The sequence below is a fragment of the Diadema setosum genome, chromosome 18, assembly GCF_964275005.1.
Source record: "Diadema setosum chromosome 18, eeDiaSeto1, whole genome shotgun sequence".
NCBI lineage: Eukaryota > Metazoa > Echinodermata > Echinoidea > Diadematoida > Diadematidae > Diadema > Diadema setosum.
The window spans coordinates 33,481,715-33,502,093 of record NC_092702.1 but is presented as its reverse complement, the minus strand read 5'-3'; the positions used below and the strand labels follow the sequence as shown (position 1 = coordinate 33,502,093).

General features: G+C 38.4%; 1 protein-coding gene across 1 annotated transcript; it reads left to right on the top strand.

Moving 5' to 3' along the window:
- The first annotated feature begins 1,015 nt into the window (after positions 1–1,015).
- On the top strand, positions 1,016–20,162 carry LOC140241870 (endoplasmic reticulum-Golgi intermediate compartment protein 1-like). Its single transcript, XM_072321624.1, has 10 exons — positions 1,016–1,110; positions 10,450–10,511; positions 11,824–11,896; positions 13,544–13,632; positions 14,724–14,848; positions 16,539–16,646; positions 16,992–17,052; positions 18,226–18,326; positions 18,885–19,007; positions 19,964–20,162. Exons 1-10 carry the CDS (start codon positions 1,091–1,093, stop codon positions 20,069–20,071), a joined length of 870 nt encoding a protein of 289 aa, XP_072177725.1. The 5' UTR covers positions 1,016–1,090; the 3' UTR covers positions 20,072–20,162.
- The last annotated feature ends 217 nt before the right edge of the window (positions 20,163–20,379 follow it).

Sequence of the window (20,379 nt, the reverse complement as noted above, 5' to 3'; positions counted from 1 at the left end):
GGAATGTCTTTTTGAATGAATACAGATAATGAGGAGCAGCAAACCTGAGATCATGACAAATTTTGTGCCAAAAGATGGGTAATTGCTGATTCGCACATAAGACCTTGCCTAATGGCAAGATATATCTGTTCTCTACCATTACCATCCCTTTTTGCTCTGGAATAAGCTGGGGAAAAGTGAAATACTGAGATCACAAATGACAATCATTCTGCCAAAATGTTAGCTTTCTTATAAAAACTGCCTGCTTCTCCCAAGCGAAATTGTTTGAGGTATGATTACCTAACATACACCACATTTACTGCGCATTCACTTAAATTTATTTTTTTGTGAGTTATTTTCTTCTGCGCATATAGTTTCAGATTTCTCGAATCTCCGTCTTGTTCTTCTCCCGGCTTGCTGGCGATCAAAGCAGTGAAGCGTGCTAGAAATGTCTTTGTGGCGCTTTCAGATGTACGGGTACATGAATTAATATAATTAACGATACGATGAATGTCCATGTGTATCAGGTCCATAGTTGTACAAAGTTTGAACAATTATCGTGAAAACATGCTTCGGTCTTCTACAATTTTGTTTGTTTGTTTGTGCTCAGAAATCAAAATGCAGCATTTTCTCTTCGTCGTCTACTTATGAGACGTTTTTTTAATGTTTTGTGTTCGTCGTGTTTACGGCTCGATTGACATTCTGAAACATAAATTAAAAGCGTGATTTATCATTTTTAAACTTTCACAACTCGAGTTTGCAAGTTTCATTTGCCGATCGATGCGGAACACATTTTGGCCAATCACCTGCTAACATGTGCGATGAGTGGGCGGGCCCACAATCATACTCGATGCCATGTGTGTCGATTGAGCGATCCGACGATCTCAACTTATCGGCAATCGTACACCTCAAAGTACACGCCGGTTTCCCGATCATCAACACAGAACATAACATGCTCTTTTGATCTCAGAACGCGTATGCATACGTACGCTTTTACGGGTCAGTACGTTATCTGCACGCAAGGCATCACTCAATTACGACAACGAGCTGCTGACCGTGAAAGGAGTGTCATTCTTCTTTTGAGTACTCTGACATTGATATTAGTCTCAACATGGTATTCGATTTCAGGAGGTAGGAATGTTTCGTGAAATTTGTTGATGAACACACATTTGCCGTGTTGTTTCTGGTCCTTTTTGTAACGTTATATCTTTCTCTGGTCTGATGTGACCGTGTCTGAGCGAGAACACGAAAAGTCCTCGGTCCCATACGTTTTCATGTATGTTACAAAGCTTAGCAGGAGCTGAGCTGAGGGACGCTAGTATTACCAGACGTGTGATTAGACAAACACATATGTTCGATAGGTTAAGGCTCAGAAGATGATCAGAAAGCATCCTCACTACAATAGATATCTCGCGCACACATAGAATTATTGAGTCAACTCTGTCCTCATTAGAAATCAGTTTGAGAAATAACGTTCAGGACTTCAGCAGGTGAAGCCATCTATAGCCAAGCAAGGTCCAACTTAGCCCGACCAGACGCTGTTAATACGCTACGCGAATACAGCGTCTGACCAGCGAGCGGGCACCTTCAAAGTGGGGAACCACAACAAAGAAGAAATAATTTTTAATGTCCACGTACAAGTTATCACGAGGGCTCTCAATGGACTTACGAACTCACCTTAAGTGCGTGCTTGTATTACAGAAGGTTCGTAAGTCCATTGAGAGCCCTCGTGATAAGTCCGTGGAACCAAAAAATGATACTTTCTGGCGGATTCCCTAACACCGTTGTGGTTCATCGTTGCAGAATTCAAAATGGCGCCTAGATCTCTGCGGAAATCTTTTGCGTGCGTGCGATGCGCTGCTTGAGTGTTGGTGTAGCAGCACGGTCGACAGCGCGACCTTTTGAAAGGGCATTCAGATCGCTTACCGGTCAAAACGTCCCCACGTCAAAACGTCCCTGAGCCAAAACGTCCTCGGGTACGACCAAAACGTCCCCGGGCCCAGCTGGCACCAAAACGTCGTCGGGTCAAAATGTTCTATGTCATAATTTTTTTAATAAAATCTAAGTATCACTTATCAATTCATAACGGTAAATGTGAAGACATTTTGTTATTTAGAGCAGCATTTAGGTAGGTTAGGTCGCTGCTAGCTAGCTGTGCTGCCGTGCACGGTGTCTGCTCCTATGCAACGCGAATTCGATGCAACGCAGTGATCGCCGAGCGAGTAGTTGCGATCAAGATTATTCCCATAAGTAGATAAGTGACAAGAAAAAAAAAATGGTGAAAATTCCATTTCTACTGGACTCGAATCTCACTCGGATGCAAGTATTTAGGTTACTGGATAACTAGGGTGAGTTTGTGCATGTTTGGAGGTCATTCGACAAACAGGTGCGAAAGTACACTAGCGTCGCGCGCGGACAAAAGCGGGGATGTTCTGGTACTTGACCCGGGGACGTTTTGGTTGGAACACGGCGGGGACGTTTTGACGTGGGGACGTTTTGACCGGATTCGTTCAGATCATGTGACCTCCCGGATATTGGAAATGGCCTTGCGTGAAAGACGATGTACCGTTCGTGAACCGTTCACACATGCTGCATATAACCATCATTTTAGGTAAGTTATTTAATCTAAATTTCAATATTCATAGCATAGATATGAAGTCTCATTATCATTTTGTTCGTCAGATGAGTTTGAAGTGACAAAAAAATTATCTAAAGTATCAAAATTCAATCCGATCGCATGCGATCGTTGGACCCTCTTCGTGTTTGGAGCTTCGTTGGTACAGCCCTGTCGCGCTACGTATGTACAGCGGCGACTGGGCTGTGTATAGTTAGGTCCAACTAAAAAGGTAAATTAACCGCACCAGCGTACCGAGTCGGGATCGCATTGCAGCCCTGTGATGTACCACCTGATAATCGTGATATGGCTTAGTATTTTGATGACCAGAGACCAAAATTCAGGGTTTTACACTGAAATTCGTAGCCATACTGTTAGATAAAATCTTTACAATCAGAGGCGGGGAAATCGATTTACAATATGATCTGTTTAGTTTTAAGAGCCCATTAGTGAAACTGCAAATATTTTATCCAAGGTTTTATTCCTTCCGCACTTTGTATCGTAGTACAACTTACACAGCGCATGCGCTAACAGCCATGCTGTCAATCTGGTTACATATGGATAAAACGTAGCACATTATGATACACAATGTATGCATGTGGAGAAAAACAAACAGGATGGCTAGCTGAGAACTGAAATGAATAATAGAATATTCATTCGCGCATATGCAGATAATTTTTCTCACGTGATATGTTCAAAATGGCAAACTGGGGATCCCGGAGCTGGTCTCAAAGATGATGACGATTAATCTTGTTTTCGGAGGTAATGGTGAGGGATTCTGTTACCTATGATATTCAACAATACAACATGTGGCTTTTCGTTGTGAATCCAATTCCAAGTGTCGTTTTGAACGATGAGTTGTTTACAGAATTGCAAGCATCGCAGTGCACTTGATTACTTCACTAAATTGCATACAAGTCGTCGAGGCGCTGTTACTGATTACAGCGTCCCGCGCCGAGGTTAGGTCCAAGGATGCACAACTTACAAGCTAACGACAGTAACGTTAGATCTAACGGTTTAGATCTGTAGACACTGTCTGTCTGGTATGTATAGCTAACATTAAAAGGTTCTCACTATCTCATTATGTATTTAGAGCCACCATACTGGCATAGTTAAATTCATCATGTTTATGGGTGAACTTGGCAACAATACCGGTATGATGAGCATTTGTGCCTTTAAAGCCTTTGATGAACAGGATTTGATGCCGCTGTCATTCTGAGCAAAGTGAAGATTCATTTTGCATGCTAACATAATGTCGGCTTTATTTTGCTTATTTATCAAATTAAATGAATATATTCCCTTAATGATAAAGTAAATATTTAAAACAAAATATGGGAAAGAGTACATATGAGCTGTATGTTGTGAAAGTGCTTGAAACTGTACTCAGCCAGAGCAACAACAATGAAGGGATTAAGCATGCTCTATTAATACATTCTGTCCATAATTTATGCCAACTTTCAAAGTGGTAGCAGTTTCCTTTTAAAAGTTACTAGACTTGAAAGTGAAGATTATGCAAAGGATTTTAAGGAATGAAAGGGGACCTCTAAGACATAGCTGATCATTCTACTCTCCCCCCCCCCCAAAAAAAAGGGTTGTAGAAAAACTGCTCAAAACACGCATTCCCATTCATGTTATGATCCCAAACTTAAGAATAATGTAGAAAGAGGATAGCTCTTTCAGAAAATGTGAAAAATTCAAGATTGACTCGGTTGACCCATTTCACCTTTTTTTGAGTCCTCCTGTAAAATCAAGGGGTGCGACTTTTTGTTTGTTTTGTGATGCACGGTCACATACATGTCAAAGATTGCTCAGGAATCTTCATGAAATTGAAATGTACTGTCCATGAGTGATTCTCTTAGGAATTTTTGGATCATGGGGTAAAAGGTCATGGGTCAAAGGTTTTAAAATGCCAACAAACTATTATTTAATGTAGAAATTACACTATTTTCTCCACACCTTGGAGATTGCTCAATGAATGCACTTACAATGTAAATACATGTGTAAGCATTACTGTGCACACTACTGATTCTATAGTTGAAATGTCACTGAAAATGAAAAATTCAAGATTGACTCGGTTGACCCATTTCACCTTTTTTGAGTCCTCATGTAAAATCAAGGGGTGCGACTTTTTGTTTGTTTTGTGATGCACGGTCACATACATATGTCAAAGATTGCTCAAGGAATCTTCATGAAATTGAAATGTACTGTCCATGAGTGATTCTCTTAGGAATTTTTGGATCATGGGGTAAAAGGTCATGGGTCAAAGGTTTTAAAATGCCAACAAACTATTATTTAATGTAGAAATTACACTATTTTCTCCACACCTTGGAGATTGCTCAATGAATGCACTTACAATGTAAATACATGTGTAAGCATTACTGTGCACACTACTGATTCTATAGTTGAAATGTCACTGAAAATGAAAAATTCAAGATTGACTCGGTTGACCCATTTCACCTTTTTTGAGTCCTCATGTAAAATCAAGGGGTGCGACTTTTTGTTTGTTTTGTGATGCACGGTCACATACATATGTCAAAGATTGCTCAAGGAATCTTCATGAAATTGAAATGTACTGTCTATGAGTGATTCTCTTAGGAATTTTTGGATCTTGGGGTAAAAGGTCATGGGTCAAAGGTTTTAAAATGCCAACAATCTATTATTTAATGTAGAAATTACACTATTTTCTCCACACCTTGGAGATTGCTCAATGAATGCACTTACAATGTAAATACATGTGTAAGCATTACTGTGCACTCTACTGATTCTATAGTTAGGGAAGGATTTTGGCCATGGGGGTCAAAGATCAAGTGAAAATTTTAGAGTGTAATTTTTGTTTTCCATGTAAAAATTGCTCAAATTACTGTCATGATGGATGTCACCAGAAATTTAGTGATTGTTTGAAGAAAGTTGTAGGCTATGTAAGGGGTCAAAGGGCAAGGATTATAAAGTGAAAATGCTCATTGCCAATACTTGCTCTCTTAAACAATTTAACCATCCAAATGAAACCTGGTTCAAGGAATGTATTAAAGCACTCAACACATTTGTGGTTGTGCCAAAACTTTCAAACATGTCATTGAATTTTTTACCTCTCATGTGAAACTGTTGTCTCATATTGTCAAGTCATGATATAGACTGGTTCGGAGAACCTTGTAATATGACAGAGGCATACCAGTTGCCATAGCGACAAATTTCTAGTTTCATTTATGTCTCAGATTTGTGTTAAGAAATGTAAAGTTAAGTAATTTCAATTTTTTTTCATCAATCTTTGCACGATTCTTATTTGCTCAATCCCGTGTCTGTACCAGTACATAATGTACCGCTCATTTTTTGTAAGAAGGAATGATGAAAAGTAACTACCACCATAAAGACCTATCTTCCTTAGAGCGTGGCTGGTCATTATCCAATGACGCATGAATCAGTTGTCTTCCTATATGTTGGACAGCTCCTGTTTGGCACATACCACTGTACTTCATATAGTTTTGAATGGCAGTATCAAACTTGGGATCAAAGAGCAAAGACTGTTGTGACTTCATCTCCTGAACCTCCTTGTTCAGATCAATGGGAGGTCTGATTGAATCAGTCTACGTTCGCTGCCCACCAGGGTATGTTCAAACCCATGAATAGCGCCTGTCAGCCACGTGTCAGCAAATTTGTGCATTCTTGATTCTTCGGCTTTGTGCAAACTTATATTTGTACTTAGAGATCAGTTCATTCATTCAAGCATATGGCACGGTGTGCCTGGTTGATACTGTTTGTTGACTATTTCTAGTCACCTGGGGTGAACCACGAGGGGAACATTCACCTGTTTTCTTGTGTGGGTGGGTAGGGGAACCACTTCACTGGGTTGGCACCTGCGATGAATGAATGAAGTGGGATCCTTTACGTGTGTGTGTCGTGGCTAACACACATATGGAACCTCCATTTAATGTCCTATCCAAGTGTTTTGCCTCAAGATTAATAGAGGGAATGGAATGCTTACATACAACATTGCTCAGTGAGACTAGGGAATCGAACCCGGTACTCTTGGATATGAAGATAGACGCGCTACCGACTGAGCCATATCCCCGCCCTTGCCTCCAAAGTACAGTTCGACCTCGATTATCCAGCCATGTCGGGACCGGCGCTCATCCGGATAAGCGAATTGGCCAGATATGGGAGACACAATGTTAATGTATATAGCTGCCGTCCAAGCTGCCGTCCCAGTGCACTGGCAGCTAGGCAGGTAGCGTACCCCGCAACGGTGGTGTAATCTATGCTAGCCTGCTCAAAATTTTAGTCCCTTCTTCACAAAAATAAAGTATATCTTTATGTGAAAATCATACATGTTTTACCTCAGTAGATATTGAGAAACCTATCATGCACAAATTAGTGAAATAGATCCATGAAAGTCACTGTTTTTTCTCAATTTTTGGATTAAAAAAAAGTCCTTCACTGCGTGAACGCATCCGGATAATAGAGATTTCCCGATAAAGGGAGGCCGGATAATCGAGGTCGAACTGTAGCTGGATTACAGGCACATGCCACAACGCCTGGCCACTTAGAGATCAGTGATAAAGCTATATACACAATTTGTTACGGAGATTCTCGGATATACCTGAATTGGGCCCACCTTCCGACTCCATGAATCCCTTACCCTATGCTGTAGGGTCTTAAAGCTGAATATTCAGTCAAGGGGCATAATAATTCTGTGTCCAAATATTCAGAAAATCTGTAAGGACATGACAGACAAACAAACATACCTATTGAGATGAGATGATATCAGATCATGCCTAGCAAAACTAATCTAGGGACAAAACTAGACAAGAAACTTCATGAGAGGAGGGTATGTCATGGCTTGCCATACACCCAGTAAGTACAGTGTAGAGATCAAAGTTAAACTGTGAAAGAGAAAGTCAGGCAAAACTATTTTTACTGTCTACATGTACAGTGCCAGTAAGAGCTTGAACCACTTTGTTATTGTGCTGAAGAACAGACATTCGCAGGATATGATTGATAAGGACTTATAGCATTATAAGTCTTGTTGTTGATGCTCGTATTGCTCTTGTCATTATGATGCTGGTGTTGATGATGAGGAGGAGGAGGATTAAAATTTTTAGGATAGTTTTTGCTATTATTATTATTTATAGTATTAATTAGTAGTAGTAGTAGTAGTAGTAGTAGTATTTTTATTATTATTATCATAATTATTATTATCATCATCATCGTCGTCATCATCATCACCATTTTTATCACCAACATCAAGGTACATTTGTACATGTAACTATCAGGGAATTGATGTGCAATCAATCTGAGTTTTACGTTGTGCAGACATTGGGTTGACTGCCAAGCGTACGAGTCTATTATGACGGTGTAGTGTGACTACCAATCTGAGAGGGAGAGGCTTTGAAATCAATTACATGTTCTCACACGTTCCCTGCAAACCAAGCCAGATGCTCTTTTGGCCAGACAATTTATGTAAACAGCTGCTCTTATGTATGAGCTCTCGTGAGCAAAAGGGTAGAGTTAACGTTTTCGTGGACATGATATTAATTTCAATCTGTGCATTATGTAGGGGAGATACTATTACTGCTGTACTGACATAGATAGCTGTGCTGTTGATATAAGTGCACACTGTTTTCTTTTATCCAAATAAGGATATGAGCGTGATATGCTTGGCATTATAACATTTGGATTGGATGGTGCATTGGGTTTGATACGTGCCTGACTATATACTTTTCTTTTTACAAGTTTCCCCCTGAGATTAATAAACAATGAAGTTAATCATTCTAATGCAATCAACTGGCTATCAATCATGCATATGTTATGAGTACACCATTTGGTTGCTGTGGGATTTGTTACAAGCTCATCAATGAAATGGAAATTTGTTCTGTATCACTGGGGGTGAGGTAGGGAAACAGTTAACCATGCCTTATACTGCAGTCACTTTTACCAAAGAATTACCATCATTCGTTGATTTTGCTGAAAGTGAAATGACAAACCGGTAGCCACTTATATCATGATAGAGATAGATGAACGTGCATTTAAACAGACATCTGTTAGAGTGATTATGATATATGTAGAATAGAAGTCAATGTCTGATTTATTTTGCTGGTTTGTTTTAGGTGTACAATGTCAGAAATTAGAGGCAAAAATGTGTATGAAGTACTGTAGTACGAGGAATGTTCATGTGCATTTTAATTTCACGAATATCGCGAGAGCCGAGTTTCGTGAAATTAAGATGTACGCTAAAGATTTTGTCTACACTATATGCATTGAATGTTACAGGCAACTTGCAAAAATTTCATGCCGCCAAAATATCGTGTTTTACAGTAAGTGTAAAAATGTGTGTGACATGGCATTTGTAATGTGGTTTCTGTATCACTTGTAGATCATGCAAGACCTACACTGTACAGCTGTTGCATGAGTCTTTTCCTTTACATTCCAATGCATTATCACAACATTTTTGCTGGGTGTTGATTAAAATGCTGCCTCGTAGTCATTTATATACCAGGAAAGTGCAAAAAGCCTCTTGTTTGTTCAGATCTTGATGGCCGGGAAGGAAAAATTGCTGTTCAAACACTGTGAAGACCACTCAGTATCTAGACTGGATTATTGCTCTGGTGTTTGATGTGTTTGCACAGTATGTCAGAGATTAGAAATTTTTACTGGCTTTTGTCATGAAATTCGATATTGACTGGAGCTTGGTTGTTCACTCTGTGAACAGACCAGCCAGTATCTGCTCTTTACTCATGTTTTGTTTGTTTTCTGTGAAGACCACTCAAGTATCTAGACTGGATTATTGCTCTGGTGTTTGATGTGTTTGCACAGTATGTCAGAGATTAGAAATTTTTACTGGCTTTTGTCATGAAATTCCGATATTGACTGGAGCTTGGTTGTTCACTCTGTGAACAGACCAGCCAGTATCTGCTCTTTACTCATGTTTTGTTTGTTTTCGTGGTATGATGGAAGGGGGTTGGGGAAGGGGAGGGATGAGTACCTACGATGCATACACAGACCTGTGTAATGTTGAACGTGCTTACCTTGGACAACTTGGAAATATTTAAATTTTAATAATTGTCCATCATGTCCAAGTTGGCTTTGATGAATTAATTACAATCAGACAAACCTAATAATAAAATTATGGTTTCGAATAGATTATACCTTAATTGGAATGGTTAAGTTTCACATGCTTTTCAAAAGAGTAAAAATAGACGCCGTCACCATATACTGTAAAACATGATAATTTGCAGCATGAAATTTTTATGAATTGGAGCTGATGGCCTTTTTTGCAGTATGAAATGTTCGAAAGTTGCCTCCTAACATTCAATGTGGATAGGGTAGACAAGAACTTTCACATGCATTTTAATTTTGCAAATCTTGGCTCTCGCGAAATTACAATGCACGCTAACAGTCCTCGTTATACAGTGTGGAGCAGGTGGTGATGTTATTACGGTATTTACTCACAAGTAATCAGCTATCATTTCCTGAAAATGAGGGAAAAATGTCTTGGATTATAGGTTGCATACTAGTGCAGTTTGCTTCAACAATCAGGAAGTATTTAATAGATGTTTAATTACATCAAACATGACAAACAGATAAAAAGAATGAATCATGGTGCATGCCTTAATTGTAATTATTTTCAGCCAATAATGCAAATGAATTAGGTTTCAAACAGATATTAAAGAGGATAAGTTGTGGTGTTGTACAGCTTGCTGTACAGGCTTTTTCTTTAAATTTTCAAACGAGCGATCGAATTAGTGAGGTCATGCTGCTAGGTTATAAATTCGTGACTTATTCAGATACTGTCATTCAAGCCCAGTGTTATCAAGAGAAATTTGTTTCCATTTTGACATACAATTTGTACATTTATTTTGCAGACTGGATGTATATCGCAAGATCCCCAAGGATCTCACACAGCCAACCTATGCAGGAGCGCTTGGTAAGATTTATGATATTATTTTTATAAGGAAATGTATCTTTAAAGTATTATGTTAAAAGAAAGGTCAATTTTGCTATGCATGTTTTGAAGTGGTGACTGGATCAGCAAATTCTGATAGTTAAAACTATCTGGCAAGAAGGTACTGAAGGCACAAGTAGCAGTGTCATACCTAGATCTCTTACATAGATAGTCCAAGGCTTGCAAGTCAACATTGTTTAGGTATTGACAGGAAAAAGCAAAACACTTGCTATGACAAAAGTGTGGACTTGGGAATAGCTTAATACGAAACAATGATTCTAAGAATGATTCCATACCTTTGAGTGCTAATAACTATGGAGGGAAGGAAAATACTGAGCTGTCTTAGAACTTCTATAGCACTCAGAAATCCGGTAGCCTTAAAGAGGCCCCTTTCATGTGAATGGTAATGGTAATGGTTTATTTAAAAATTCATTACAATAATAATGTAAGGGCTTGTCCATGTGAAAACTACCCGGTAGCAATCAAAGTTTTCATGGATCTTATGTGTATCCTAGAAATTAGAGGGTATCCCATTTGCTCCAACAGGGAACTAGTAAATATTGTTTTTCAGCACACATAAGTTGATTACATAGATACATTGTAAATAGATTAAATTCTTTATCCAATGAACAAATATTCAGCAAGTGAATCTGCTGGTATATCATGAACTATGTATACATGTCAATGACAGACTGGCTTCTTATGAAGCAGCTGGTCACAACATGCATTGTAATCACATTAACAAAATGGCATTGTTTAAATGAAGACATTTTGTAAAGAAGTCACATAAAAGTACTTAATGACTCAGAAATATGGAAGAAAATAAGCAGTCTAAGTTCCTGGTTCTAAATAATAAAAAAAGTTACATGATTCAGACATAGACAAATATTAAATGATATCATACAATGTACACACTGCAAAGGAAATTTGAATAACTTACACTGAATTTAGAATTAAAGTTACACTTTGTTTGAACGAGTATCAGATGAATCCATTATAAATGTTAAAGTAGCAGAAACTATTGCTAATCTCGAATAATGAATGAGCAAAATATTCATACTTGATTTTGTGTCACCTCTTGAAAGGCAATCTCCCTGGCTTCTATTTGTAGCCTTCCTGATTTTAATGTGTGAATGCTGGCAGTCGGAGTACAGTATGGCATTCAAACATTTCATACAGTAAAAATTTTTAGGACCATAATGACTCGACCTTCAGTACTAGTCTTCCTCAGTTCTAAAAACATTTCAGTTGCTGTCAACAATGCTGTTGTCTCGCCGTCTTCTTTTTTTTTCAGTGTCAATACTGAGTGGCCTTTTCATCACATTCCTGTTACTGTCAGAATTCACCTCCTTCATAAGGCCAGATGTGTAAGTTTTGTTGTTTCTCCATCAGCTAATGGTATGAAGTAGAGCAAAAACATTTAACTCTGAGAAAAGAAGACCTATGCCTCTTGTTGAATGTATTATGACTTCAGTAAACAAGTTTTGAGTTTGTGACGAAAAGAAAGAAGAAAAATCTTGAAATCAAGCACTTGTTGCTGAGCGGCTCCAACCATGTATTAATTCTCATCTTGTTACTGTAAAATGAGGCATGTTTGCATGCACTTCAATTTTGCGAATTTCGCAAGAGCCAAGATTGCGAAATTAAAGGGACTGTACTGTTCTGGTTGAGGTAAGGATTTAGCTTTTAACGTTTTACGTGATATTCAGAAACCACTCTATGAGATGTCAAGGAGCATGCAATTCTAGGGGAATCAAAAGTTTATTTGATGAAAATCAGTTTTGAAATGGCTGAGATCCAAAAACAAGGTGAAACAATGAGATCGTAATAAAAGTCGTGGCCTGTAGCCTTTCGTTATTATCACTTTTCTGGATATCTCAGCCATTTGAAAACCAATTTTCATCAAATAAACGTTGAATCCTTCTTAGAATTACATGTGCTTTCATATTTCATAAGAGGTTTCTCATTATCTCACTTAGGAATGTTATAAACCTGAATCCTCACCTCAACCAGTACTGTACAGTCCATTTAAAATGCACACAAAAGTTCTTGTCTACACTATGCATTGAATGTTAGAGGCAACTCTGGAATATTTCATGCCGCGAAAAAGACCGTCGGCTCCAATTCGCGAAAAATTCATAGTGCAAAAATATTGTGTTTTACAGTATAGTCCTCTATCTTTTTATCTTCACACCACATAATTAGTTTATTTTTACTCTTTTTCTCTCTTCATTCTCTCTGACTGCATGACAGCGACATAGTGTAGGGATTTGTCCATGGTGCTTGTTTCGGGTTAGTTAGGTTTCCATGTCTTAGTTTGTTTCGTAATTCCACTTGCTATGTATAGCATTATATCTACCATGTGATTGGTCGTATTACGTGTGGGGGGCGGGGGACTGCACCCTTCAAGCATTGCTTCTTAGCATCCCTCCCTATTTCCAGCATTTCTGTGTACTTTCAATATTCTGCAAACTTGTACATTTCATTCCATTATACATTGTGATGTAATTTATGCGTTCAATATCTGTATTAAAATATTTATATGTTTCTGCATGAAGTGGGAAAAACATGAATGAATGAATTATATCTATTACGTGTATGTTAATGTGCTTGTGGTTGTGATGTTATCTTCTCCTTTCCATATTATTCCTCTTGTACAACCATCACTGCACTCCTACTCATAACTGCTGATATTTCTACTTTTCCTACTCTTACTATATTTGCTAATTACTCCCACTATTACATTGTACTACTAATACTATTTCAACTGCAAGTGTTGCTTTACTTCATCAAAATTTTATTCACTCTCTCTTGGTCTCCTTTGTAGTAGCAGTAGTGATAGTAATGTAAATGAAGGAAGCAGCTCTGGCTGTTTATGTTACATTGTCACTCACTCTAGAGATGAAATTTTGATGTCGTTGTTACTCCCCACCCCGCCTAATAATATGTGCTATCATCCTTTCTGAGTATTAAACAGCCAAAGAATTGATTTTATCACATGTTATGTACAACAGGGTCAGTGAGCTATATGTGGACAACCCAGGTGAAGTGGAGCGACTCTCTGTACGGGTCAACCTCACACTGCCCAGGCTCAGTTGTCATGGTAAGTTTGGCAGTAGATGGCCTCTGTAGCCCTCCTACCTATTCCTAGTATTTGTTTGTAAAGCCCATGGTTGCAATACGTCTGCTTAAAGTGTCTCACTCTGCCACACTATATGTACCCAGTTCAACTGATTTACAGTATGGCAAATCGAGTGGCACCCAACAATGCTTTCCATACTCTGATATTCTAAATGTGCTGTGCATTTTGCTTTGCCATCTTGAATATCATATACCAGTGGCATGAATGAATAACGGAGTATGTTTGGCCTAGTAAAGTTAATATTTCCAAAGGAGCTACAGTTTGAAAGAAGCAGAAGCTTTGTGATAGCAAGTGAATTATCAGGTTGAGGAGAGGAGGGGAAACCTGAAACTGCATTGCAACTGCCTGTTTGCTGAATTTTGGTGTGTTGAACAAAATACAGAAATATCTCTGGAACAAAGTAATGTCTTTCCTTTGGTTACAATGGACATTCCACTTACCGGTATACCTACCCAGGTATATGTTTTGTCGTTAGAATCGAGGTAGAAAATTGCTGCTGCATGTATTCTGTCACATCCCCTGTCACACAAATGCAAGATTAAAGAGATGGTTTAGTTTTGGTTGAGATGGAGGATTCAGATTTTAACTTTATTAGAGATGATTACAAACGACTTATGAAATATTAAGGATTATACAATTCTAGGGGGAATTCAAAGTTTCTTTGATGAAAATCAGTTTTAAAATAGCTGAGTTATCAAAAAACAAAGTAAAACAGAGTGGTCCTAATAAAAGGCGGGTCCAACTTTTTGTTAGGACCTCTTTGTATTTGTATATCTCAGCCATTTCAAAACCAATTTTCATCAAATAAGCTTTAAATTTCCCATATTGTGTGCTCTTGATCATAAGAGGTTTCTCATTATATCACAATAAAAAGTTGGAAACCTGAAGCCTATCTCAACCAAAACTATACCATACCTGCTCTGCTGTGATTTCTTAGTATTTGTGGTGTTTTGAATATTCATATAGTTCACATCCCAAAACTCACTCTGGTTTTGATTTGTTGTTATCATCTGGACCTCCTTTTCTCTTTGCATCATAAACTGTGTCTCCAGTTGTTGGGTTAGATATACAAGATGATATGGGGAGGCATGAAGTGGGTTACGTGGACAACACCAACAAAGAACCAATCAATGACAAGAAAGGCTGTCGATTCTACAGTGACTTCACCATCAATAAAGTGAGTACTTATTGTTTTTTTGTTTGTCTGTCTGTTTGTTTTCGTTGGGATTTAGTGGCAGTGTTGAAGTTGTGAATAGATTTACAGCTTGCTCTCCCCTCCCCCTTTTTAATGACTCTCAAGATGTTCTTTTTAATAGCATGAGGATACTTTTCCTATGCATTTCTTTGAAAAGCGAAGGCAGCGATGTATCGGTTTAGCCCAAATCCTATCCTTGTGTCCATCAGCGAATACTCAGCGCTGTCTGTCATTGGCAGTGTGTCACCAAAATTGCACCACAAATGCACTCTATAAATGCATAGGGCACAGGCTACATTGGATTAGGGGCAAAATTCATTCATGATTTAAGGGTCAAAGGTGAATGACACCTTCGTGAATGATATGTGCCCCCTCCCAACTGCTGTACAAATGCATACATTCAGCAACTGATTTCAACTCAGTCTTGGCTTGCAGTGCACCAAGAGAGTGTTCCTTAAAATGACCTGCTCACCAATTTTGATGTGTACCACATGATTTATCATAGCTGAAACCAAAAGGTTAGTGAATTCTCAATCAAAGATGGCATATAACACACTTATAAACTGGACCTGATCAGCATCACACCATTACAGTGTCTGCTTCTCTTGGTCTTGTAGTAAGTTCACTTCTTTTTCCTATATTAGAGAGATAAACTCTGCCAAATATCATTCAGAAAGTTTAATAAACCAAATGAATATAACAGAAAGAAATTTACTGTAATGTTATGATACTGTAATGTAATAGGACATAAAATCGGATAGGACATAAAATGGAGGTCCCATGTATGAGAGAGTAACAACTCATGCACGTAAAAGATCCCGCTTCATTCATTCATCGCGAAGAGCAGGGTGTTTAACCCGGTGAAGTGGTCCCACCTCACATCCAACTGGACCCCATGAAGACCAGCTTGACGTAGCTGAATATGGCTATCCAGCCATCTTCTGAGATGGAAAATGAACTAAACTAAACTAAACTAAACCAAGTGTGTAGTGTTTGCTGTTGTTGTCTTTTGTTTTGTCCCCGTACACCTTACAGGCGTATGGATTTTCCTTGTGCACCATTTACTATCGTTTTATGTTCTATAATATAGATATCTCTAACATTTAGTGCATTGTCTATAATGATCTATCTGAAGAATAGGAAATGCACCCTGTAAGTGGAATTGTAATTTTTACCTCCGCCAAGGGAGGAGGTTATGTTTTCATTACTGTTGGTTTGTTTGTCTGTGCGCAAAATAACTCACAAAAAAAAAAATGTGCTTGGATTTAGATGAAACTTGCAGGAAAGGTTGAGAATGACACAAGGAACAGATGATTAAATTTTGGCAGTGATCCGGAATTTTTTTTATGGATTTTATGAAGGATTTTGATATTTTGGCAGGTAAGGCCAAGTGGAGTTCAAGCTGCGCATTTTTGAGGTTCTTATATGCGCACTAAAGTGCGCGATCTAGTTTCTGCTAGGGCGAGGCGCGCTGCACAGCTGAGGGTTTATGACGTAACAAAGGCTTCTATATAGGGAATTTGGGCGATTTTCAGTATGCATACATATGGAAATCACTGATCTCTATGGAAGAACAAGATCAGTGGTGGAAATTAGATGCTTGGCAGAGGTCTGCGCTCTCAGAGTACTTTTCTAGTTTGATTTTGTTTCTTGTTTGTCTTCTGTGGAACAGGTGCCTGGTAATTTTCATGTATCAACACATGCGGTAGGAATGAATCAACCAACACAGCCTGACTTTACACATGTAATCCATGAAGTATCTTTTGGAGATGACTTGAAGGTAAAATAATCAATTTCAGTATTTGCATCAATTTAGAGAAATCATTTTAATGGTTTTGTAGGTGACAGTTAAGATGATCATTGAATGTTTACAGCAAATAATATAGTAGTCTTTCATAACATTAGCAAGATATATTCTTTCAAATGAAGAATGAATTTTTACTATAACCATTGTTGGTCAATTTATTTATCTCTTCTCCCTAAGATTTCTTACATGCTTTAATCTACCATGTAATGCTTTTAGTGTACAAAAAGATAACATTATTCTCTGCATCTACTATCATTCATTGCTTTTGAAGTAATGTGTTGGTACCCTGTTTCACTCTTTTTGCTCCCACCTTTGCAGAATAAAAGTTTGAGTGCTGCTTTTAATCCACTAGCAGGAAGAGACAGGACCACAAGTAAACGTAAGTCACACACATATGCCAGCTTCCAGATGTATTTACATATCTGGGTCTAAAGACCCTGATTCCGAGAAGGAACCAGATCTGTTTCAGTCAATTCAGAGGGTCCTTGATAGACATTGTGAGATTATGATATCGTGAAAATAAACTACTTAAACCAAAAAGAAAATGAGACATTTGGTTAGTGGAGCATTTTCTTGTGCCAAGCTTTATATGAACAATTATGCATCAATTTAGTTTTAAGTGTAAAGTCAGGATGCAAAGTTTTCCTTTTTATCATTTTTTTCATTTTGCATTGCACAAGTTACTTGGTTAAATTTTCTGTTTTACTGCAAAGGAGATGTGACCAATTACAATTATAAAAGCAGAATTTTCATCCATTATAGATTAAAGAACCCTCTTTGCCCTGGTGTGTGGTGTCAGATGACACTACAGTAGTTAGATCAAAACTTTTTTTTTTCTTTTTTCTTTTTTCGCTGGATGAGGGTGTATTTCATGAGCTTCACCTTCGAATGTACCTCTTGGTGACAAAGACATCTAAAGTTCCAGTGCGTGCAATGAATGATGATCCCCCTGTATTAGCTGCATGCTGGACAGGCAGACATTAAGAACAATACTGCAAACCTATTTAACAGAATCTGTTTAGCATTTACGTAGTAACAAGATTATTAGTGTAGGATTGTGCCATATTCCCCCCGTCCCCGCCCCCGCCCCTCCCTCTTTCTCCATTCAGAAGCTGTTACAGATACATTTTGGATGTTACTTTGAAATTAATATGAAAACGGCTATATAGGGTAGTGTTTGAAGTGTACCTATATTTTACTGGGTGACATGACATTAGCTCCTGCGACAATTGCTCTGGTCTTATTTTCTCCAATGACTTAGGGTTAATAGGGTAAAGGTTGTGATAGGGTTTTAGGTTGAGTTTGATGTCAGAATTAGGATAAGGGTTAGAGTTAGGGTTATGTTTGTGAGTAGAATTCATGCTTGGCTATAAAGCGTGCAGATATTTCACGGGAACAATTGTCACAAGAGCAAATGTCATGGAAAGATTTTACAGACTTCCTCTCTATCTTCACATACACATTGTAGAGCAAAGAAAGTAATGAGAATAATATGCATGTCGCTCATTGATTTACTGTTTGTTTGCTTTCATGTTTGTTCATTTTTCCACAGCTGAGGCTTCTCATGATTACTACATGAAGATTGTCCCAACAGTGTATGAAGATTTGTGGGGAGCCAAAAATGTATCATACCAGTACACATATGCCTATAAAGTGAGTATTTTCATCAGTAAACCCGTATAGTGCAGGGGCTGTGGAACATTTCAAGGGGGAGGGGGGATAGGGGCAGTGCTCCTGGTGAGCAATACGCCCGTTGAGATCGCAATTGAGCTATGCTTTCCAATCAACTTTAAAGATATTAACGTGTTGAGGATGAGTCCCGAGTATACTCGGGCAGGTGTCCATGGGAAATGCGTGTTGTAGCAAAATCAGCCCATCCTCAGTGGGTAAAACACTTTCAAATAATGAGAGAAAAAGGAAATACATGTAATGGAGGATGATAAAGTATGATCTAATTATCATGCCACAGTATGTTTATTATTTGTTACTTTGCTTTACGTGTATGATTAATGTTTACCAGCATAGTGGTAAAAGAGATAAAATGAGATGTTTTGCTAGCTCCCTCAGGACACTTCCAGAATGTAGATATTTTAGAGTCTTTTCAAGTACAATTGACTCTTTAAAGTTCAAAGACCAAGGACAAATAGCTGACAAAGTGCCGAAACCTGCTGCTTTCTAGAGATGAATTTCAGCGCCCTCTTTTCTTGGCAGGAGTACACCTCATATGGCCACGGCCGACGAGTCCTCCCAGCCATCTGGTTCCGTTATGACATCACTCCCATCACCGTCAAGTACCACGAGAAGAGAGCTCCTTTCTACACATTTATTACAACTGTGAGTAAAAAAAGAAAAATGAAAATGCCCTTCTATCCTTCGCTCCTCTTGGCTAAAGACCAAGTGACTAAGGATGTTGTTGTTGTTGTTGTTGTTGTTGTTGTTTTTGCTTCTTTCTTTTTTTTTTATCGTGGACATTAAACCCGAAGTTAAGTTTTGTCATTAATAAATCTACTCCAAGAGGAAGCTGGCTACATGGTAGTATTCAGAATTGTTGATTATGCCAATCTTAGGCATAGTTTTGATCATTTGAACAACTTAAAAGAGAAAAATAGAGCAGTTGAAGCAAATCCACAAAAATGAAGATAAGTTGAGACATATGCCAGAGTACCTGGGGAAATGTAGGTATGTGGGACTAGTATGATTACTTGTGTTCATGGAAAACTGAATCGTCAAAATGATGGCCCTAAAGCAATTTTCATACATATTTGCATATGCAAACCTGTTGCACTTCCTTTCCCATTTTATGTTTGTTTGCTTTGCTTGTGTGTGTGTGTGTGTGTGTGTGTGTACTTGTGAGCTTCTTGTGATAGGCTTTAATGCAAGATGATGTTTGCCATTGTCTGATCCTGTACAAGCAGTTCTTTGCCTCAGCTCTGAATCTCATGGCAAGCCAAAGTCAAATGAGTATACATGCTGCCCTCTATTGACCACACATGATAACATGCTTCTACTAAATTCTCGGATTATTAATGTCAGCATGATGTTCAGCCATCCACACTTACTAAAGTATTGGAGTTCTCCCACCAAATGGTTAGGGCTGCTTGTCACAAAATTTGTTCTGAAGAAAGTCAGGGAATAAGTGTGCTTATGTTTAAGTGGTCGCAGATTACACAGCTAGCACCATCAATATACCAACCAAGTATCATTTGATATCTCCAGTGAAGTTTCTCTAAGATCAGTGCCTTATTCTATGTGTGTTTATGTATTGTTTTGTTTTATTTTTTTCTTTGCAGATATGTGCCATCGTAGGAGGAACGTTTACAGTAGCAGGCATTATTGATTCATTCATATTCACGGCGGCTGAAGTGTTCAAGAAGGCAGAGCTAGGCAAGCTGAGTTAATGGCCCCTGTAAACCAATCTGTGTGTAATTCCTCCTCTGCCTTGATTGGCTGCATCATAAATCGTAGTCATCATCATCATCACCCAGTTTCATTGTCACCATCTTTTTCCTTTCTTGAATTTATACTGTCTTCAGTTGTCTGTTATGCTGCTAGCAGCCACCTAGGTTATAATTCTTTTCCTCTCTTTCATTTTTTTTTTTTTTTTTGGGGGGGGGGGAGGTGGAGGGGGAGGGGGATATATATTGGGTATTTTTTGATATGACACAGTCTCTGTACAGAAGGCTTTATTTATGTCCTTGTTTTTAGC